The sequence below is a fragment of the Myxine glutinosa genome, chromosome 12, assembly GCF_964187855.1.
Source record: "Myxine glutinosa chromosome 12, kmMyxGlut1.1, whole genome shotgun sequence".
NCBI classification, from domain to species: domain Eukaryota; kingdom Metazoa; phylum Chordata; class Myxini; order Myxiniformes; family Myxinidae; genus Myxine; species Myxine glutinosa.
This window is the reverse complement of record NC_136272.1, coordinates 30,387,395-30,410,895: the sequence shown is the minus strand read 5'-3', so window position 1 is coordinate 30,410,895 and position 23,501 is coordinate 30,387,395. Positions and strand designations below refer to the sequence as shown.

The 23,501-nt window shown below is 44.4% G+C and overlaps 1 protein-coding gene across 1 annotated transcript in view; it reads left to right on the top strand.

Moving 5' to 3' along the window:
* LOC137415488 (integrin alpha-6) overlaps window positions 1–17,812 on the top strand; it is a 137,413-nt gene extending 119,601 nt beyond the window's left edge. The window contains exons 22-26 of the mRNA XM_078766677.1: window positions 100–216; window positions 4,222–4,320; window positions 4,471–4,596; window positions 9,109–9,260; window positions 13,595–17,812. Of these exons, the coding sequence (XP_078622803.1) occupies window positions 100–216; window positions 4,222–4,320; window positions 4,471–4,596; window positions 9,109–9,225 (459 nt within the window). The 3' untranslated portion in view covers window positions 9,226–9,260; window positions 13,595–17,812. The remainder of the gene's footprint in view (window positions 1–99; window positions 217–4,221; window positions 4,321–4,470; window positions 4,597–9,108; window positions 9,261–13,594) is intronic.
* Window positions 17,813–23,501: the final 5,689 nt, after the last annotated feature.

Here is a 23,501-nt window from a genome sequence, read left to right as displayed (position 1 = left end):
TTTGTGCTTCAGTCGTTAATATAAATTTATCGATTGTGGAAAGTGCTTGTAAAATTACACCTTCATTACTATTTTCTGTTCCCTTGTGACGTCTCCCAGTTCTGCAGTAAAACAAATACATCACGGTGCCAAGATGTTGTGTGCGCCCTGCCCAACATCAAAGAAAAGGCACATGTCCGCCTCTCCGCCAGACTCTGGAACAGCACCTTCTTAGAGGTATTTTGTCTTTCTTTTAAGAGGAGTGCCAAAAACCTTAGAACTAGATACAATGGTCCACGAAATGGCAACTTTCTTCTTTTATTATATACAAAAAAAAATTTATTACTAATTTTATTACTAATTACATATCCTTGTATAAGAGCACTTAAGTTAGAATTTCTTGGACAACTATTGTTAGTATCCTGCACTTATAATATTGAATGACAGGTATTATATTTGTGAGGATGGGTGTGGGGGATGTTTGAGATTGGTTTGCGGTGGCAGATTGGGGTCGTTTTTGGATGGGGGACAGGTGGTTTGGGCAGCGCCATAGAATACTGGAGTTTGGTGAACTTAACAATAGGTGCCATGTTGTTGCCTAATTGTTCACGTGTGTAGCATTAATTACATACTATTGGAACGTACCTTTCAGACCTTTAATTTTAGAACCTTTAAAGGTTCAGGCCCCTTAGATCCTTTGGAGCATTATAAACTTTTGACTTTCGACCCTCCGACCCAAGACATTTAGACCCCTTAGAGCTATAACCTTAGACCCTTAAGACCCCATTATACCCCTTTAGATCTTCAAGTCCCTTAATATATTTCAGACCATTTAACCCCTAAAGACCATTTAAACACTGAAGATCTTCAAGATCCCATTAGATCATCAATACTCTTGAGACACTTTAACCACTTTATACCCTTAAGACCCCATTAGATCCTCAATACCCTTAAGACACTTTAACCACTCTAGACCCTTAGGATCCAATCAGACTCTCAAGACCCTTAGTACACTTTAGACCCTTAACCATTCAAGACGTTTAAAACACTTTAGACCCTCAATGCCCCATTAGACCCTCAATACCCTTTGCTATGATCCTACCTTTTTAATAACTTAGGATGAACTGTTTGAATGCACCAGGCATGACAAGTCACAGACGAGGTTTCTTATAACTCAGCTTGCCTTTACTGAGACAAACATCCCCATAACACGTCACATTCCGTGATGTTTCATGGTTTTCCACAGTAGTAATATTGCTTTAATGCACGTAGTATATAACCTACCCATGATTCTGTGTGGTCCCATATATGTAATAACATGTAATGTTTCGTAACATATGCATGTCGGCACGTAAAGATTATTTTTATTATTTGGACCACAACTTGTATCACATTTATAACAGAAGAGATTTCCCATTATAAGATCGTATTACCATAACATAGGATGTCACGTGGTATAGCTCCTGATTCTACTTGGAATGTAGTCGATAATTTCGGCACAAAATTTGTGGGTGGTAAGAGAAGTCAAAACAAAGAAGAAGTAAAGGCGGTGAAGCCTTTTAAAAGGTAATTGATCCGCCATGAGAGAAAGATTCCCTTTTACAGATTATTTCTCTCCCTTTGCTTTTTTCTTTTCTCTCCGCTTTCTCTCCGCTTTCTCTCCGCTTGCTTTTCTTTTCTTTTCTTTTACAATTACCTTTTAATTTATTTTTAATTATTATTTGTTCTAATTCTACTTAGCTAGTTTTAACAGCAACAGAATTATTCTCAACTCGCTGCACACAAAAACGAGTCGTTGTTAACTCTCCATTCCATGTGACAAACTTTTACTTCCCATATTTTCCTCCTTTCTGGATCACGAGGGAAATGGTGCATCTCCTTTCCTTTGTTTGATCGATTGGAACTGCCCATGCTGAACAACACGGTATCGTTTACACCCCAAAATCTCATTCAGAATTGAGGATTATAACGATGACGAGATGTGAATATGACTGAGAATCCACGCAGATGCACACAATTTAACGCTTCGCTCGGTGAAGATGGGTAACAAGATGGCGCCTTGCGGTCATGTGATCACGTATCCTCCAATCACAACAGTTTTTGCTCAAACCGAGTGTGCAAAACTCTAGTACCTATGGCACTGGCTTTGGGGTGGCAAAGGGAGGGGTGATTTTGGGTTGGCAAGGGGCGGCTGGTTTGGGGGGTTATGGAGGGAGTGATTTGGTGGTGGTGAAGGGGAGGTGGGGAATGGTTTGGCGTTGGTAAAGGGGATTATTTAGGTATCGTGGGTGGAAAGGGTGGTGGAGAGGAGGGAGGTGGGTAGTTTGTGGGGGTTCTTCTTATTTTATATGCAGGGTGACATAATTGGCTGAGGGTGTGGCTGTGCTCCAGATGCAGTGCCCGCTGCAGGTTAGGGCAGGAATTTGTAATTTGTTCAGGGTGCCGGCAATAGTCCGCCTGCCCTTTGCAAAGGACACCGTGGGATATTTAACCTTCACCAACGTGCCAGCAGACGGGATGCCCAGTTTAACATCTATTTGATGGATGGCACACACATTGAAGAATCCCTCTGCCTGTGAAACGCAAGGATGACAGTTTATATCTGGGCTGAGATTTGAACCCAGACTAGACAGCTTTTTTCTTTTTTTTTCTTTCTTTTTTTGTATACAAGATCGAGGCTCGTGAAAGAGCTAACATTAATCACACAAAAAGACAAACCGACACACAAAACACAAAAAACAAGGGGAGCGGCAGACAAGATGGGGAGAGAGGGGGAAGGACACAAAAGAGAGGGGGAAGAGGGGGAAGGACACAAACACAACATTTGAGAGCAGGGACATCGGGAGGACTTGGGGGGAGGTGGGAGAGGAATAAAACATATGAACACTGCAAGGACTCTGGGGTGAATTACCGGGGGTAGAAAAGATCAAGGTTATTGATGGGGGAAGATAAGAGATGGTGGTGAACAGCTGTTTTAAAGACCTGGAGGGAGGAGTGGGATTGAAGGGAGTGGGGGAGTTTGTTCCAGAGGCGGGAGAAAAGGGGAATGAAAGAGTGAAGGTGAGCAGAGAGCCTAGACTTTGGCAGTTTAACCATAAGAGGGTTGCAGGCAGATCTTGTGCGACCTGAAGGAATATTGGGGGGACAGAGCACAGAGAGAGCTGGGGGAGCAAGGCCGGAGAGGAGTCGGTAGAAGACAGAAAGACCACCAACCTGCCTGCGGTGAGTGAGTGAAAGGCCCTCGGTGTTGACTACATCGCAGGAGATTCCAATGATTCTGAAAGCTTTGGCCTCAACAGCGTGAAGCCGAGCAAGGTGTGAGGCAGGAGCACCAGCCCAGAGGGGGGAACAGTATTCCATTGAGCTGCGGATGAAAGCCTTGTATGTGGTGAGGAGCTCAGGTGTGCCAAGGAAGGACTTCGCACGACGGAGGATGCCCAGTCGGCGACTGGCTTTGGAGGCCAGCTTGGAAATGTGGTTTTCCCAAGAAAGATCATGGCAGATAGTGAGACCCAAAAGCTTGAGCGACAGAACTTCTTGGAGAGGATTGTTGAGAAAGTAGATGGGAGGGTTGTCCAGTCGGTCCTTTCGGAGAGACATTGTAAGAGTGTGAGATTTGTCAGGATTGAAAGACATGTTCCACTTGTTTGACCAGTCTGTGATTTTGTCCAGGTCTGCAGAGAGTGAGGAGGCTGCAGACTGCCGATCTGAGGGATGAGGAATGGAGCGACAGAGAGTAGAGTCGTCAGCAAAGAGATAGAGAGGATTTTCAAGAGAGTCAGAGAGATCATTGATGAAGACCAGAAAAAGCACAGGGCCCAGAACACTACCTTGGGGAACTCCAGCCTGAACAGGAAGAGGAGATGAGAGAAACCCATTCAGGGCCACACGTTGACTACGACCAGAGAGCTTAGATGCTTAGATGTGAGATGTGAGCTTAGATGTGAGTGTGCATCTGCCAGCCTGAGGAGTGCAGGGCTGGGATGGCAGAAGGGGGTGGTTTGGGGGCTGGAGACGGTGTCATTTGAAGCCGGTAGAAGATAAATTTAGGGTCAGCAGAGGGAGGTGTTTTTGGGGCGGAGAATGGGAGTGGCGGAGTTTTTGGGGTGGAGAATGGGAGTGGTTAAAAGTTTTGCCCAATTTTCCTACAGAAAAAAAAATACTGTAGTTGCTTTTTTGGAGGCAAAGGGGAAATAAATATTTTTTTATCATGACTTCTATTGCATTCTATATTTGTCTCAGGATTATGGTGACTACGACAAGCTGGAGATCTACACGGAGGCAAACATACACTATGAAAACAAGACGAAAAGCATTGTGGTGGCTCCTATGAATGCCCTGGTTAGTGATCATTTTACATTTTTGTGAGGCAAACAATGGTCAACAATTTACCTTTTATCTTGACGTGTCGGACAATGTACAATAGTGTTGTTTCAACTTCACACAGTGTTGTAATCATATTTTCTGCTTTTGCTGTCATCTTTTTACCAGGTGGTCGTCACAGTTTACTCTGACGTGACAATTATTGTTCCAGAGAAGATTCCATTTTGGATCATTGTTGTATCTGTGGTCGCTGGTGTTCTTTCCCTCGCGCTAATTACTTTTCTCTTGTGGAAGGTGAGAGAATATCACGGTGCATGAAATGGTCAGGAAATAATTGGTTGTAGCTTGGAACGGTCATGATTCAAAAGCAGCAAACAAAACAAATCGGCAGCAATCAACTTTTAAAGTCGCTCACAAAGGCAAAGACCAATTGCGATACTCCTGCCTTTCTCCTCTGGGAGACGGCGATAAGGACCACAAACACGTGGCTTGTGGGAGGATGTCTGGCTGGGAGGATGTAAGTGGTGGAGTACCACAAGGTTCAGTATTGGACCATTACTCTTCATAATTTATATCGACGATTTGGACAGTAGGATTAAGAGTAGACTTTCTAAATTTGTCGATGACACAAAGCTTGATATCAGAGGGGGTGATCAAATTCAGGAAAGTCTAGATACTTTTATAGATTGGGCAAAAGATTAGCAGATAAAGTTGAACATAAAGAAATGTAAGGTGCTGGGGATGGATGGGTAAACAGTGCAGTGCCAAGCAGGTATAGGTAAAGCGAACAGGGTTTTAGGTTGTATTCGTAGGTGGATAAATTGTAAATCAAGAGGTTGTATTAATATTGTACAGGATTTTCGTGAGGCCTCATCTAGAATATTGTAATCAGGTTTTGTCAGTCATAGAGAAGGTACAGTGTGGGCTCTCAGATTGATTCCTGGGTGAGCTAGACTCACCTATTGTGAGTGGCTGATGGAGACGCAGGACGTTATACATTAGAAAGGAGGTGATTGTGAGGGGATCTAATGGAGGTGTTTAAGATAATGAAGGTTGTGGACAAGATAATTGAAGTGGAGTCGTTCAGCAGAGTGGACAGTGTTAGGATCAGAGGCCGTAGCTTGAGGGTACAGAGGATGAGAGTTTGGAGAGTTTTGAGTCAGGGGTCTTTCAGTTGGGGAGTGGTTAATATATGGAATGGTCTCACCAAAAAGGTAGTGGCAGTGGAGAAGGTGGATAGGTTTAAATGGCATTATATAGACTAGCAGCGGTACCCGCCCTAAGGGCGGGGCTTCAATTGGGAGGTGCAAATGATGATTTAAACGATTTATATAAACATCGGTTAAATATCACACGCAAATCATCAAAATCTAAACAGTATCTTTAGAATTTCAATAAAAGCCACATCACTGTTCATATCGGTAAATATTATACCATCGTGTTTCAAATCGTGATATCAACTGTACGCTTTTCTTTAGGGAAAAAAATGGAATGATTTTGTACCTCTTCTTCAGCTTCGAACTTCAGGATAGACGACATTGCTGATAAAAGTTCCTTTTTCTCTCTTTGAAGTTCTTGGCAAACATTTTTATATTGTCACTGCTGCCAACGCGACGCCATGGCATTATTCATTACATTCATTCATTTAATGATCATTAAACATTATTCTTACGCTCATTAAACGTTCATTAAACATTAAACGTTCATTAAACGATTACGAAAATAAAAACTAAAAACATTACGAAATTACGTTCACACCGTCACATCAAACACTACCGTGAACACAAACATCGTCACAACATCGTCACAAACGTTACGTTACGTAATTCAAACCGTGAACACATCGAATATTGGAGAGCCCATTGCCCAAACGGTGTCTTCTCTGGTACGTTTATCAAGTAATCAGATGTACATACACGTTAATCTTACAGCCGCCATGTCGGTGCTCGCCGTCACTGCGATGCGAAGCGAACGTTATGCGGGAGTGCAAACCTGAGAATGCTGGAGACCAAAGCTGAAATTGGACAAACAATATAGCCTATTTTACTCCAGCGGATCCCAGGATTACCCACCCAAAATATCGTTGCGATCGGTTCAGCCGTTTTTGCGGTACCTTCGAACGAACGAACGAACGGACGGACGGACAGACAGACAGACAGACAGACAGACAGACAGACAGACTGACGGACATTTGGTGAATTATAGTAAGATACCCAGATGCATTGGAGATAGAGGAGTATGGGAATATTGACAGGACTTGTAGATAGCTCCTCCTTCGCAAAAGTACCGTGTTCGTTTCCTTGCATTTTTCCTGCGACTAACACAGCTCGGAGGCGCCGCATCAGAACTGGGTCTGACGGCAGGGTTCAAAGTTGTAGATGGTTAAAAAAAATATGCCCAGCATTCAGATTGGGGGGAAGCACCCCAATTCTCCATGTAAATGTGTATCGTATAATGTTGTTCTGGATATGAGGGGATATTATAAGTCATAATAAAACAGCCCAATTCTCTGCATCAAAACAATATAAATCTTATGTTAGTAATTGTCATATTATAATGTTATAATGTTTGTGTGTTTGTTTTACTTTTTTGCACCCCTGATCTGCTTGAAAGAATGAGTTGGAATGAAAGTTGAAAAAAAATTGGGGTGGAGGAATGGGAAGACCCCAATTGTGTATGTAAATACATGTCATATAGCACCACCTGGTGGAAGCCTGCATTACAAGTCATAATAAAATATGCCGTGCATATTATAAAAGTAAGGGAATTTACCTCAATCCCCCCTCCCAACCCCGAACTGCCACCCACTCACAATGCCTCAACCTCCCTCAATACCTCAGTCCCCCCTCCAAACCCCAAGTCCTTAGCCGCCACCCACTCCCAATGCCTCAACCTCCCTCTCCCAACTCTATCTTAATTCTCTACCCCCACTCTCCCCCCCTCCCCCCCCCCCTCCACCTGAAAATCTCTGTCCTCCCCTTCCCCGTTCTTCTTGTCCTCGACTCACAACACCTCCCCCCCCCCCCCTCCCCACACTTCCACCTTCCTCTCACAACTCTCTGCCCCACCTCCCACTCCAACTCTCTGTCCTTCCTCCCCCTTTCTTCACGTTCTTAATCCCTCTTCAGATCCTAAGTCCTCTGCCCACCTTCCTCCCTCCCCCCCCCCCCATCTCAGCACCTCGACCCCCCCCCCCCCTCTCCAAACTGTCTTCCTCTTCCCCTTTCTTCCCGTTCTTAACGATGTTACACAAGGAAATTTGTGAGTTGTTATTGTTGGACCAAGGCACATTGTCACATCACTCAGCCAAGTATCACAAGCCATGATGGCACAAAGAAGCACAACACACCTCCAAAGTGTCACAGGGTCTATGGTGCACACCCATATGACGCGGTCACGAGATCATGCAACACAGCTTTGTGATTGGTTGTCCAAATTGGCCCATTCCCCCTCGCATCTGACTCCCTCCGCATGTAGTATTTATATGGTAGGAAGATAATGGTGATGAAAGTCAGCAGATGCACAGTATTGGTGTTGTTGACTGAAACTTTGTCTCGATTTATTGAGGGATATTGTGGACAATTACAATATTCCCAACTGCAAATCCTTACTTGGTGTGTGTGTGTGTGTGTGTGTGTGTGTGTGTGTGTGTGTGTGTGTGTGTGTGTGTGTGTGTGTGTGTGTGTGTGTGTGTGTGTGTGTGTGTGTGTATATATATATATATGTACACGTAGCCCGGATAACTCCAAAAAGCCGGTGGGTGTGTCCATCAAAAGACCACGGACGCCGTCTACAACACTCACCTCTGGCCGAATCTTTCTTCCCAGGGTTGATTTACCGTGCCTGTGAGAGGAAAGAAGCAGATAGGGAACTGTTCAAATTTGACTTTTTTTTTTTTTTTTTTTTTTGTATACTGTTCTGTTCTTAACTTAACTTATGGAGTACTTAACTTAACTTAACTTAACTTAACTGACTATACTTAACTGTTCCAATACTTATGGAGGGCAATATATATTGCATAGCTTTATGCAGCTTTCTTTGACTGAAAGAGCATGGGGGTTAATTTTTTTTGAAATCCGAGCCACCTGTAGGAATTGATTCGGTGAGACCTGATTGGTTATTCCCTTTAATTACGGGTGATAGATGTGATTATTTATATGTCAATGATAGATGTGATTATTTATCTTGGTATTTATATGTTGACTGCTATTGCCATTGCGCATGGTATATGCTTGAGAGCATCGGAGGTGCGCGTTTCTGTCTACGCTGTTGCTGATGACTCGCCAACAAGTGATGAAACTGGTCCGGTGGCTGAGGGGGGAATATAGCATTGGGATTCTCTTGTATGTACGACTTGAGAATGTCTGCAGTTGTAGAGGAACATGTGTAGGGTATGAAACAGCACCAGGCTTACCTTGTGTAACTTCTCTTGTTTGCTTTATGCAGTTTTCTTTGGTTGGAAGAGCATGGGGGTTAATGTATTGAAACACTAGCCACCTGGGGTAATTGTTTCGGTTAAATCTGATTGGTTATTCCCTCCAATTATGGGTGAGAGACGTGATTGGTGAATTGATATCAGAACAACATCCCTTCTGCTTTAGCTGAACTTTATTATGCATGGTTTTTGTATTCTTCCTTGGCCATGGTCTGAGTAGACCCAAACCTCTTGGGTTTGTTGATAATGGAAACAAGTGATTGTATCGAATCAGCACAGGTCAAACTAAATCGAGTACCATAACATACCATCGTGTACTGTGTTTGTTCTGTAAACTTGTCTCATGCCATACTGTGCTTTGCCTTCACCAGTGTGGGTTTTTCAATCGCACGATCATGGACAAACGCTATGTGGCTCCTCTGCACAAGGCCCAGGTTCACACACAGCCCTCGGAGAAGGAAAAACTTTCACTTGAAGACACCTGCTGAGAAAAGCCTCGTTAACTCGAAGGTCACTCTGCTTGGTAATCCTCACCTTTTCATTACCTTGCTCATCTGCAGTCACTCGTTTCACCTCATTATTCAGAGCAAATAATTTTCATTAGCAGATCTGTTCGTCTGCATGGCAGGAATGAATCGCCCCACCTGTTGGTGTGTCATGCGCAGAATTGTTTTTTTTCTTAATGTACGTATCGCTTGAAAAATATTAAAAGTTGATTCAGCTCGGTCCTTGTTAGGAATTTTAAATGGTTTATCTTGGAAATATAATTGTTGCATTTGGTTATTGTTTTGTATTTGTTCTTGTTTTTGCAACTTAACGGCTTAAACTTGCTTATGACTTCTGGGATTGTTGACGCAGTCCCATTCGAGGAAAGTACACTGGGAGCTTGGATATGAAACAATAGGTTTGGTGTAACCAGGGTCATAGTCATCCAGGAACTCACAAAGGTTAAACTCCCAAAATCCATGCTTATTGTCCACCACCTATAATATCTTCCTGAGGCTGTCAAATGCCTTTTTTCCATTCAGGGCTTCAAGCAGGCGGTGCACCACCACCTCACATACTCATGATATTTTCTACCCCTATGAACCCTACCCAATCTTCTTTTTACTTCCGCCACCAAAGGTGGATGGAGGTTATGTTTTCACCCCCGTCTGTCTGTTTGTCTGTCCGTTTGTGAACAAAATATCTCAAAGTTGTGGACGGATTCGGACGAAATTTGGCAGAGATGTAGCGTTTGTGACAACGAGGAAATAGTTAGATTTTGGTGAAGATCCGGATTCGGATCCGGCTAGTAAAATGTTTTAAGTGATTCTTCGCCATTGGGAGATAGGGACAAAAACGATACATAGCAGGATATCTCAAAAAGTTAGAGATGGATTTGGACGAAACTTGTTGGACAGGTTGTGTGTGTGACAAGGACGAATCGATTCAATTTTGGTGAAGATCCAGATCCGGATGCAGCTAGTAGCATTTTTTAAGTGATTCATTCTTCACCATTGAGTGATATGGCCAACCAGGCAGAGGTATGCCCTCTACTGAGTGCCGTTCTAGTTGCAGGCTGCAGTGTTTCCTTTCCTCCTCTTTCTCCCCATTTGCTACTAATTAATTGTCTTGTTATGTGGATACTTGTTGCCCCACACTCTGTCTGCTGCCTATTTTGACCCTCCATCACCTCGCTCTTCCATGACACTCTATCGACAGTCACTTGAAAAACTAAGTACACCCCATGTAAAGTTTTGACTTTTTCAACATATTTCAACATACAGCTGTTTGATCTTCATTTCAACAATATTGATACATAAAGGTGATATAATATAACAAATATCATGAAACATTTACATTTTGTAGTCCATTGTATAATTTAAATAAACATAAATACAAATTTCGCATGTGGAAAAAGTAAGTACACCCCTACATTTATCACTACTTCAAATACCTAAAATTAGTATCAGGTGCACCAGCTCAGGTGCAAATGATCAGAACATCGTTAGAGAGGATCTTGGAGGAACCAGTCTTATTTAAACCTGAGACATTTAGTTTGATTTGCTCTTTGTTGTTGAAGTGTGCGGCGTCACCATGCCTAGGTCAAAAGAGCTCTCTGAGGCCTTCAGAAAGAAGGTTATAGATGCCTACGAGTCTGGGAAGGGATTTAAAAAGATCTCCAAACAATTTGAAATCAATCATTCGACTGTCCGGAAGATCATCTACAAGTGGAGAAGATTCCAAACAACTGCCAACTTCTTCAGGCCAGGCCCCCCCAGCAAGTTCAGCCCGAGAGCAGACCGCAAGATGCTGAAAGAAGTCTCTAAGAACCCCAGAATGTCATCACGGGACCTACAGGTAGCTCTTGCCACTGTTGATGTCAAAGTGCACGAGTCTACCATTAGAAAGAGGCTGCACAATTTTGATCTACATGGGAGGTGTGCCAGGAGGAAACCTTTGCCCTTCAGAAAGAACATCAGGGCAAGACTAAAGTTTGCGAATGAACACCTAGGCAAAGATCAGCACTTCTGGAACAATGTGCCCTGGACAGATGAGTCAGAGGTAGAGCTATTTGGCGACAGTACCAGAAGACATGTTTGGCGAAAACCAAAGACAGCATTTGACCACAAGAACCTGATACCAACTGTAAAGCATGGTGGTGGAAATATTATGGTTTGGGGCAGGTTTGCTGCATCAGGGCCTGGGCAGCTCACCATCATATAATCCACTATGAATTCTTCATTGTACCAGAGGGTGCTTGAGGATAATGTGAGGCCATCTGTCGGAAAGTTGAAGCTCAACCGAAGGTGGAACTTGCAAGATGACAAGGACCCTAATCATACCAGTAAATCTACCAAGGAATGGCTGAAAAGAAAGAAATGGAGGGTTCTGGAATGGCTAAGTCAAAGCCCGGATTTAAATCCCATCGAGATGTTGTGGGGGGATTTGAAACGAGCTGTGCATGCAAGAAACCTCTCAAACATCACACAGCTGAAATAATACTGCATGGAGGAGTGGGCAAAAATTTCTCCCAGTCGATGTCAGAGACTGGCAGACAGTTATAAGAAACGCCTACTTGAGGCTGTTTCTGCCAAAGGGGGCAACACCACCTATTAGAGCCAAGGGTGTACTTACTTTTTCCACATGCGAAATTTGCATTCATGTTTATTTAAATTATACAATGGACTACAAAATGTAAATGTTTAATGATATTTGTTATATTATATCACCTTTATCTGTCAATATTGTTGAAATGAAGATCAAATAGCTGTATGTTGAAATATGTTGAAAAAGTCAAAACTTTACATGGGGTGTACTTACTTTTTCACATGACTGTATATATATAAAAGAAAGTTTTTGTTTGTTTGTTTGTCTGCATGCGCTTATCTCCTGAACGGTGAAAGATAGGAGGAAACCTCTAAAACAAAAAATGTCAGGATGGGCCCCGGGAAGGTTATAGGCTAGGTGGCGAGGCCGGTCGAGGCTGCCTCGGCCAGGCTGGGCCTATTTCACAATTGAATGCTGAGCTGAATTATAGTAAATATTCTACGGCCACGAGCAAAAGCTGAATTATAGTAGTAAATCCATTCAAAAAGAACTAAAAATGTCGGGACGGGCCCCAGGAAGGTTATAGGCTAGGTGGCGAGGCCGGTCGGGCTGGGCCCATTCCACAATTAAAAGCTGAGCTGAATTATAGTAGTCAATCTTCTATGGCCACGAGTAAAAGCTGAATTATAGTAGTAAATTCATTCAAAAAGAACCCGGGCAACGCCGGATGCATTTGGCTAGTCTTGTATAGAAGAATATCTCTGGCTGTAAAAAAAAAAATTTGTGCACTGTGCATGTGCAGATCAAGTGCATGATTCTTTCTGATAATTTCAATTTCATTGTTTTTTTTTGTTATTGATACTATTTTCAGTTAATAGCATATTAACACCCAGACATATTAACACCAAAGTCGCCATTGGAGCATTATGCATTAACCACAATGCATAGTCTAGTCCCATATATAGACCAGAACGGTCAGCACAGGGCAAATATTGTTTCCTCCTTTCAGGTCATTGGTGAACTGCATGGGTTTTAATTGCCAATCCGATAGTGAGTTTTATATTTCAACTGAGACCACCCTGCTTTTCAGAAGCTAAATTTGAATCAATAGTACTGATATCATCACTTGAATGCAATTCCATACCTTCTGGAATATGTCAGGCCTGTGTCTTCACCATGAGGCAACCGCCATACCATGATTTTACCATAATGAGTCCAACTGAGTATTTTAAGGAAATGTTGCCTGGGTTAAGCTTGGTGGCAGCTTAACGGTTAAGGTACCTGGCCTGATATTAAATTCCTGAGTTAGGTCATGTCGTTAATTAAAACCAGGTGGGTTGACTCAGTCTGTCATCCTTCCGAGGTCAGAAAAATTAGTACCAGCTCTGGGAATTAAGCCATTCGAGTATCCTACCTTAGAGTGACAACCCATCCAGGATTGTGCCTCTTAGTCATTGAAACTGTCTCGGCAGACTTGTGCGCTCGGAATGCCTTGCTTGGGTTAACTAAACTTTTAACACAACAAATTTTTATAATGAGTTTCAATATTGATGAGTTTTAAAGTTTGACATTTCATTTTTGATGATGTTTCATTTTTAATGATTACTTTTAATCTTGATGTTTCATTCTTGAAGATGAGTTTCATTAACGGTGGGAAAGCATTTTGTAACGCACGGTACCTTGTCAAACAATGCAAACCCTTATTTTATTTGCATCGTTATTTAATTTCAAACCGGAAGTTGAGCTCATTACTTGAAGACTATAAGTTGTACATTTTGTCCTAAAAATTTTGGCAATTTAACATGATGTGACCTCTGTTTACAGAATGCAGATATGGGCTTCAAACGGCTGATTGAGCTTGTCCCAAACCAAGCAAGGCCCAAAAGAAGAACGGTTTTTTTTTTTGACACTGAAGTTTCCAGGTTCATCCTCGCGCGCACGACAATATGTTTTTCCATGTAGGCGATTGAATAAGACGAATGGGCGTAAATGATTTTTCGAGTCCTTGTTGTACATTTCTTACCAGCTATCGTGTATATAATATATATTGTTACAAATATGGAGCCATGTTGCTGCTTTTTACCTTGAATGTGCTTACTTTACAATTGATCGGCAAACAGAAAATAAGTGATTCACCTGTGGATTGTCTGCAACTGTTGTATTATCATTATTTGGACCTTTGTTTTTAGTACGTATGTAATACAGTGACGTCGACCTATCTGATGTCGTGTAAATGGCATGTGATTTTAAAATGTACTGTATTTATTTATTTGAGGCTCTGATTCTTTTCTGTGGGAAAACTATTACATGAAGCTCAAGCTCTGACTTCAAGTTTGGAGAAATCGGTAAATAGCGCAGATATATATATATATTTTTTGTTTTTTTGGTAACGTTCACAGTTTTTACAGTAACTACATCTTGGTCAAGTGTTGTTCAATACATTGTGGGCACTTTGCTTGAACTGGTTACAAAATCACAAATCAAGATGACGAAAAGCTTGTGTCGCTTTGGTTTTGATATGTACACCTGGGGATGGAAATGAGGGGGGAAAGTGTAAGGTGATGTACTGTAATTATCCACACAAGATTGGACGAGGGACCATATATTATTTCTATACACGTGGGAAATTAGTGTGTGTTAGGGCCAATGCACACACCATATGTCATGCAGAAGATCAGTCTGTTGCAACATGTGTTCCAGGAAGTAGTAAAATATCCATCCATTTGTGTCCTTGATAACTATGTAGATGAGGTTCTGATTCTTTCTTTTTATATACAGACTTGGCATTTAATATGGAATATTTTTTTTGTGGGGGTGAACTTACTTTTCAAGATGACATCTAACCAAAAGTTCATTGGAATTATGTTGAAATTATTCTAGATTTTGTTAATGTGACCTTTAAAAGAAACAAAAACGACATTTGACATTTCGAAACAAATAAATTGATCCTTGAAAGTGATGTAAACTGATATCGAACTCAATTCATGGACAGTACCGTGTTAAACTTCTGTACGTTTTCCAGAAGTATCTCTTTATTTTGCACATTAGCCAAAAAAATTTTAAACAAAAACAAAAGTTAAATTACGACTGGGATTACGGACAGTAAAATTACAGTTCAGTACTTCGTGTAACCCCCACGAGCATTCAGGAGAGCACGTACACGTTGAGGCATGCTGTTCACGAGATTTGCCAAGGTTTGGACAGGAATCGCTTGCCATGCAGTGACAATAGCCTGCTGCAATTCACGCACAGAGGCCGGCTGCTGGTCCAAGTGGTCGATTTGACGCGTTAATTCTGCCCACAAGTTCTCTATCGGATTCATATCCGGGGACATGGCAGGCCACTCCATATGCTCTACACCACGGTCAGCAAGAAAGTGTTGGATCATGTAAGCACGATGACGCCGTGCATTGTCATCTTGGAAGACAAAGTTTCCTCGAAAGGCTGCACGAGCAAATGGAAGCAATGTTTCTTCCAGAATGGCCCTGTACTTGAACTGGTTCAGGTTTCCATTCAGAACAACCAGGTCAGTTTTGCCCCCTGCATGAAAAGCAGCCCAAACGGTCAACCCACCACCTCCAGCTTGGACTCTTGGCACTATACAATCTTTGTTGTAGGCTTCATGCACTTGTCTGTGCAATCGGACGTGGCCATCTTGACGATAGACCAGAAATCTAGACTCGTCACTGTGGATCACGTGATTCCAGTGTCCTGGCTGCCATTGACGGTGCTCTCTGGCCCACTGCAATCGGCGCTGGTGGTGTTGTCTGGTCAGGCGTGGCTTTCTCAGGGGACGCCTGGCACGATAGCCTGCTTGAACCAGTCGTTGGTTGACTAGCCTTCTGGATACAGGCACATTTTTTAGTTGCTGCCACTCAGCCCCAAGCCGATTAGCTGACTTGGTACGGCCATTGCGGACTAACCGGTGCAGCTGGCGATCATCCCTCCTTGTGGTTCTGCGGGGACGTCCTGGCCTCGGTATTGGAGTAGGGACACCCCTCTGAGCATTTTGTTTCAGGATCTTTGACACCTGACCTTGAGTGATGCCATACTGCCGAGCAATAGCATGCTGTTTCATGCCGTAATTTCGTAAAGCCACCACTCCATGACAAACAGCATTGTGGAGTTGACGGACCATCTCCAGAGGAAGCGGCAATAACTTTTGGAGACGTGCAGCAGTTGTTTTCCACTCATACAGAACGCAACAACCCTTGGTTACCCGACTGTGAAGCCAATCATCAAATGCACCTGTCCGTACATTTTGCCACGCCACCTGTGATATAATCCTGTTGTTGACTTCTTGCTGTGACAGACAATCAGTGACATGGTTATTTTAACAAATAAATCACCAAAGTGTAAAAGAAACTCACCAGATTGATATACTGAGTTAAGAAAGTAAACCCAAGTCAAGAAAAAAAAAAAATTCCATATTAAATGCCAAGTCTGTATATAGAAAATGACCCCCAAGGCAGTTTCAAAAACCAATTACAGATTGCTCTGGATTGAATTTTTCCTTTCTGCTGGTTGTATTTGCCACCTGATATTTTCACAACAGAATTGTTTTTTTATGGCACCAGATGCGGTGGGATAATGGTCGATTGTCTGCTCCGAGTCTGGGACGTCGACAGTTCGAACCCCGGCCGAGTTGTATCAAATACTTTAAAATGGTATGTGCTGCTTCCTTGCTTTAGAGCAGTGTTTCTCAGCCGGATTTCCCAGCTGACCCGCCAATTCTGCCTGGTATTTAGTCTCCGTGACCACCTTTTATCCCCAAAATAGTTAAATATAAATAAAAAAAACAGGGATGGCATTTTGAAAAAAAAAACATTAATGGGGAAAGTACTGGATTTATTCGTGTTTTTTTTTAACCCAGGTGGGGAAAACTGGACAGGGCCCATTAGTGCCAACCCTAAATACAGGAGTAACAAGCGTTACGTCTAGGTCCCCCGTCGGTGAAGTGATGCGAGTTGACAAAGTGGAAGACGCAAGGCGGCCATCTTGGATTTTGACGTGGCGACCCAATTTTCAATAGGGTTCTTCCTTATGCCTAGATACACCCACACACCAGATTATAAGTTGGTACTTCGCTTATTTTTCAAGATATTTCGCTCACAAGGTTCAGACATATATATGGTGGTGGCCATCTTGGATTTTGACGTGGCGACACAATTTTCAATAGCGTTCTTCCTTGTGCCTAGATACACCCACTCACCAGATTAGAAGTTGGTACTTCGCTTATTTTTCAAGATATTCAGCTCACAAGGTTCAGACATACATGGCATCAGACATACATGGCGGCGGCCATCTTGGATTTTGACGTGGGTTGCACCCACACATCAAATTCGAAGGCGGTCCTTCGCTTAAGCACGCACGCATGCCCGCACGCACGGACGGACGAGAAAACCATAGTCCCCCTTTCGCTCCTCGGTGCGACGGGGGACAACAAAAAGTCTGGAACCTGGGCCATTTCTATTTCCTTTTTGCACACGTCAGATTTGGGACTCGTCTTACTCGGCGAACATCGAAGCTCACCCTCAACATCGATCAGCCTGTTTCTGGGTTTACTTTTTATCACTACTAAGCTTGAGAACGCAAGTTCACATTCGTAGGTCGTTGGGAACATCACTAGGTTTTGTGAAACTACTTGGCGCAGACAGTTCGCGACCCCTCCAGAAACCCACTCGTGACCCCCTTGGGGATCATTTAGCCACCATTTGAGAAACACTGCTTTAGAGGATGGAGCACAGGCAAACTCCATGTGTTGGCATGCCATGTAAGGTGTGAAGAAGGGAATGGGAGGGGGTAGGTGGGAAGATATCTTAATTGGCCCGACTGACTGCGAATATAAAAATGTCACAAGATGGCGTGCCAGATCCAGAATGCACTCGGGGGTTATGTCACTTCCCCCAAGGTCACCTGCTGTGTTTGTCTGAAGCCTAGTTCAGTGTTGTCCAATGTCTGTCTGCATCTATTGTAAGAGCTCCTTCATGAAACTTAAAACCTGTAAAAATAAAAAAATGTTTGATTTGTACTTCGCACAGATTCTGCTTGAATTGTAATTATTTGTTGCCCCAGTTCCTAATTGTCATTGAAGTCGTTTTCATTGTAAAAGATGCAAAATCACAAAACGCTTGTTGTCCGCTTTCATATTTGCCTCGTGATTGTATTTTTCTTTCTACGTGGTTTGTGAGGGTTGGCTCTCCCATGTTTGATGAAGGAAAGCCTCCATATTGCTCACTATGAAGGTGAATCAGGTGCGATCCAATTGTTGAATTTCTTTGTCGCTCCCAAATTAAAAGTCCCATTTCCACTTTCTTGGAACTTTCCTCAACAATTTGCACTTAATTTTAACAGCTCCGAGCATTGCTGCTTACCAATTGCATTGGCTTTTCTTCTTATTTTTGTATACAAAGTCAAGATTTGTGGAAGAACTAGAACAAAAAGCGGATCAGAAGTCAACAGAACAAAAGGAGCAGTAAAGGGGATGGGATGGGGGGGGGGTGGTCAACAACAGCAGGCCTGAGTCACAAAATAGAGGAAGAGGGATGGATAAGGAATGTGTGGAGGAATGAGAGGGAGAGGGATGGATAAGGAATGAGAGGGAGAGGGATGGATAAGGAATGTGTGGAGGAATGAGAGGGAGAGGGATGGATAAGGAATGTGTGGAGGAATGAGAGGGAGAGGGATGAATAAGGAATGTGTGGAGGAATGAGAGGGAGAGGGATGGATAAGGAATGTGTGGAGGAATGAGAGGGAGAGGGATGAATAAGGAATGTGTGGAGGAATGAGAGGGAGAGGGATGAATAAGGAATGTGTGGAGGAATGAGAGGAAGAGGGATGGATAAGGAATGAGGGGAGGGGGATGAATAAGGAGGGAGAGGGATGGATAAGGAATGTGTGGAGGAATGAGGGAGAGGGATGAATAAGGAATGAGGGGAGAGGGATGAATAAGGAATGAGGAGAGGGGGATGAATAAGGAATGAGGGGAGGGGGATGAATAAGGAATGAGAGGGAGAGGGATGGATAAGGAATGAGGGAGAGGGATGAATAAGGAATGAGGGGAGAGGGATGAATAAGGAATGAGGGGAGAGGGATGAATAAGGAATGAGGGGAGGGGGATGAATAAGGAATGAGAGGGAGAGGGATGAATAAGGAATGAGGGGAGGGGGATGGATAAGGAATGAGGAGAGGGGGATGAATAAGGAATGAGGGGAGGGGGATGAATAAGGAATGAGAGGGAGAGGGATGGATAAGGAATGTGTGGAGGAATGAGGGGAGAGGGATGAATAAGGAATGAGGGGAGAGGGATGAATAAGGAATGAGGAGAGGGGGATGAATAAGGAATGAGGGGAGGGGGATGAATAAGGAATGAGAGGGAGAGGGATGGATAAGGAATGTGTGGAGGAATGAGGGAGAGGGATGAATAAGGAATGAGGGGAGAGGGATGAATAAGGAATGAGGAGAGAGGGATGAATAAGGAATGAGGGGAGGGGGATGAATAAGGAATGAGAGGGAGAGGGATGGATAAGGAATGTGTGGAGGAATGAGGGGAGAGGGATGAATAAGGAATGAGGGGAGGGGGATGAATAAGGGATGAGGTGAGGGGGATGAATAAGGAATGAGGAGAGAGGGATGAATAAGGAATGAGGGGAGGGGGATGAATAAGGAATGAGGGGAGGGGGATGAATAAGGAATGAGGGGAGGGGGATGAATAAGGAATGAGGGGAGGGGGATGAATAAGGAATGAGGGGAGGGGGATGAATAAGGAATGTGTGGAGGAATGAGGGGAGAGGGATGAATAAGGAATGAGGGGAGGGGGATGAATAAGGAATGAGGGGAGGGGGATGAATAAGGAATGAGGGGAGGAATGAGGGGAGGGGGATGAATAAGGAATGTGTGGAGGAATGAGGGGAGAGGGATGAATAAGGAATGAGGGGAGAGGGATGAATAAGGAATGTGTGGAGGAATGAGGGGAGGGGGATGAATAAGGAATGAGGGGAGGGGGATGAATAAGGAATGAGGGGAGGGGGATGAATAAGGAATGAGGGGAGGGGGATGAATAAGGAATGAGAGGGAGAGGGATGGATAAGGAATGTGTGGAGGAATGAGGGGAGGGGGATGAATAAGGAATGAGAGGGAGAGGGATGGATAAGGAATGTGTGGAGGAATGAGGGGAGAGGGATGAATAAGGAATGAGGAGAGAGGGATGAATAAGGAATGAGGGGAGGGGATTAATAAGGAATGAGAGGGAGAGGGATGAATAAGGAATGAGGAGAGAGGGATGAATAAGGAATGAGGGGAGGGGGATGAATAAGGAATGAGGAGAGAGGGATGAATAAGGAATGAGGGGAGGGGGATGAATAAGGAATGAGAGGGAGAGGATGAATAAGGAATGAGGGGAGGGGGATGAATAAGGAATGAGGGGAGAGGGATGAATAAGGAATGAGGAGAGAGGGATGAATAAGGAATGAGGGGAGGGGGATGAATAAGGAATGAGGGGAGAGAGATGAATAAGGGATGTGTGGAGCAATGAGGGGTGAGGGATAAATGAGGAATGAGGGGAGGGGGATGAATAAGGAATGAGGGGAGGGGGATGAATAAGGAATGAGGGGAGGGGGATGAATAAGGAATGAGGGGAGGGGGATGAATAAGGAATGAGGGGAGGGGGATGAATAAGGAATGTGTGGAGGAATGAGGGGAGAGGGATGAATAAGGAATGAGGGGAGGGGGATGAATAAGGAATGAGGGGAGGGGGATGAATAAGGAATGAGGGGAGGGGGATGAATAAGGAATGTGTGGAGGAATGAGGGGAGAGGGATGAATAAGGAATGAGGGGAGAGGGATGAATAAGGAATGTGTGGAGGAATGAGGGGAGGGGGATGAATAAGGAATGAGGGGAGGGGGATGAATAAGGAATGAGGGGAGAGGGATGAATAAGGAATGAGAGGGAGAGGGATGGATAAGGAATGTGTGGAGGAATGAGGGGAGGGGGATGAATAAGGAATGAGAGGGAGAGGGATGGATAAGGAATGTGTGGAGGAATGAGGGGAGAGGGATGAATAAGGAATGAGGAGAGAGGGATGAATAAGGAATGAGGGGAGGGGATGAATAAGGAATGAGAGGGAGAGGGATGAATAAGGAATGAGGAGAGAGGGATGAATAAGGAATGAGGGGAGGGGGATGAATAAGGAATGAGGAGAGAGGGATGAATAAGGAATGAGGGGAGGGGGATGAATAAGGAATGAGAGGGAGAGGGATGAATAAGGAATGAGGGGAGGGGGATGAATAAGGAATGAGGGGAGAGGGATGAATAAGGAATGAGGAGAGAGGGATGAATAAGGAATGAGGGGAGGGGGATGAATAAGGAATGAGGGGAGAGGGATGAATAAGGGATGTGTGGAGCAATGAGGGGAGAGGGATAAATGAGGAATGAGGGGAGGGGGATGAATAAGGAATGAGGGGAGAGGGATGAATAAGGAATGTGTGGAGGAATGAGGGGAGAGGGATAAATGAGGGGAGGGGGATGAATAAGGAATGAGGGGAGAGGGATGAATACGGAATGTGTGGAGGAATGAGGGGGAGAGGGATAAATGAGGGGAGGGGGATGAATAAGGAATGAGGGGAGAGGGATGAATACGGAATGTGTGGAGGAATGAGGGGAGAGGGATAAATGAGGAATGAGGGGAGAGGGATAAATGAGGAATGAGGGGAGGGGGATGAATAAGGAATAAGGGGAGAGGGATGAATAAGGAATGTGTGGAGGAATGAGGGGAGAGGGATAAATGAGGGGAGGGGGATGAATAAGGAATGAGGGGAGAGGGATGAATACGGAATGTGTGGAGGAATGAGGGGGAGAGGGATAAATGAGGATGTGTAGAGGGGTGAGGGACGATGCACATGGTGGACAATATGGATACAGAAGCAAACTCGAAACAGGAAGGAAAAGACTCGAAATTTGTTCAGAGGAATGAGATTTGGGGAAGAATGAGATTGAGGGTTGCAAGCCCAGAGCGGAAGTGAAAGAAGACTGAGACCATTGATCTGTCTGTGAAGGTAAAGAGATATGATATGCCCATAGACTCATCTTCATGGCAGGAGATTCCAGTGACCGTGAAGACCTTGGTTTCCAAGGCCTCAAGCTGATAAGGTATGAGTCAGGGGTGACATCCCAGAGTAGAGTTTCATCCGCACCTCAAGCTGTGGGCGAAAGCCTTCCAGAAAGATCAGGGTGCAGGTGAGCCAAGGAAGACTTTGTACAACGGAGGATGCCCCGTCGGCAGCTGGCTTCGGAGGCAAACTTTGAATTGGTTTACCCAAGAAAGATCATGGCTGATAGTGACACCCAGGAGTTTGAATGACTGGTCTTCCTCAAGAGGATTGTTGGGAAAGTAGATGGGAGGGTTTGCCAGAATTTGCCAGATGGTCCTTTTGGAGAGAGATAGTGAGATTTGTCAGGATTGAAAGACATATTCCAAGTGTTTGACCAGCTTGTGATTCCATCAATATCTGAACAGAGGGAAGAGGCTGCTGTCTTCCTGTCTGAAGGATGTCATGGCAGAGGGTGGAGCCATCAGCAAACGGAGAAACAGGATTTTCCAGGGAATTAGAGGGATCGTTGATGAAGATTAGTGGTAGGATAGGGCCTTGAACACACCCCATTGGGGTACTCCAGCTTTGACAGGGAGAGGAGATGAAAGGGTTCCATTGAGAATCACACGTTAGCTTCGAGACTGGAGGAAGTCGGTAGTCCAAGAGTGGAATTTGCCCTGGATGCCATAGGTAGAGGATGGGGTGAGGGTGAAGGTTTTAAAGGATGGGGTGAGGTGCAAACATTGAAAGGGGATGAGGGAGCAGGTTTGCGAGGATGGGGTGAGGGTGAAGGTTTTAAAGGATGGGGTGAGGTGCAAGCATTGAAAGGGTGGGATGAGGGAGAAGGTTTCCGAGGATGGGGTGAGGTGCAAGCATTGAAAGGGTGGGATGAGGGAGAAGGTTTGCGAGGATGGGGTGAGGGTGAAGGTTTTAAAGGATGGGGTGAGGTGCAAACATTGAAAGGGTGGGATGAGGGAGAAGGTTTGCGAGGATGGGGTGAGGGTGAAGGTTTTAAAGGATGGGGTGAGGTGCAAACATTGAAAGGGTGGGATGAGGGAGAAGGTTTGCGAGGATGGGGTGAGGGTGAAGGTTTTAAAGGATGGGGTGAGGTGCAAACATTGAAAGGGGATGAGGGAGAAGGTTTGAGAGGATGGGGTGAGGGAGAAAGTTTTAAAGGATGGGGTGAGGTGCAAGCATTGAAAGGGTGGGATGAGGGAGAAGGTGAACGAGGATGGGGTGAGGTGGAAGCATTGAAAGGGTGGGATGAGGGAGAAGGTTTGCGAGGATGGGGTGAGGTGCAAGCATTGAAAGGGTGGGATGAGGGAGAAGGTTTGCGAGGATGGGGTGAGGGTGAAGGTTTTAAAGGATGGGGTGAGGTGCAAGCATTGAAAGGGTGGGATGAGGGAGAAGGTGTCCGAGGATGGGGTGAGGTGCAAGCATTGAAAGGGGGGGATGAGGGAGAAGGTTTGTGAGGATGGGGTGAGGTGCAAGCATTGAAAGTGTGGGTTGAGGGAGAAGGTTTGCGAGGATGGGGTGAGGTGCAAGCATTGAAAGGGTGGGATGAGGGGGGAAGGTTTGAGAAGGTGGGAGAAGGGAGAAGGTTTGAGAGGATGGGTTGAGGTGCAAGCATTGAGAGGGTGGG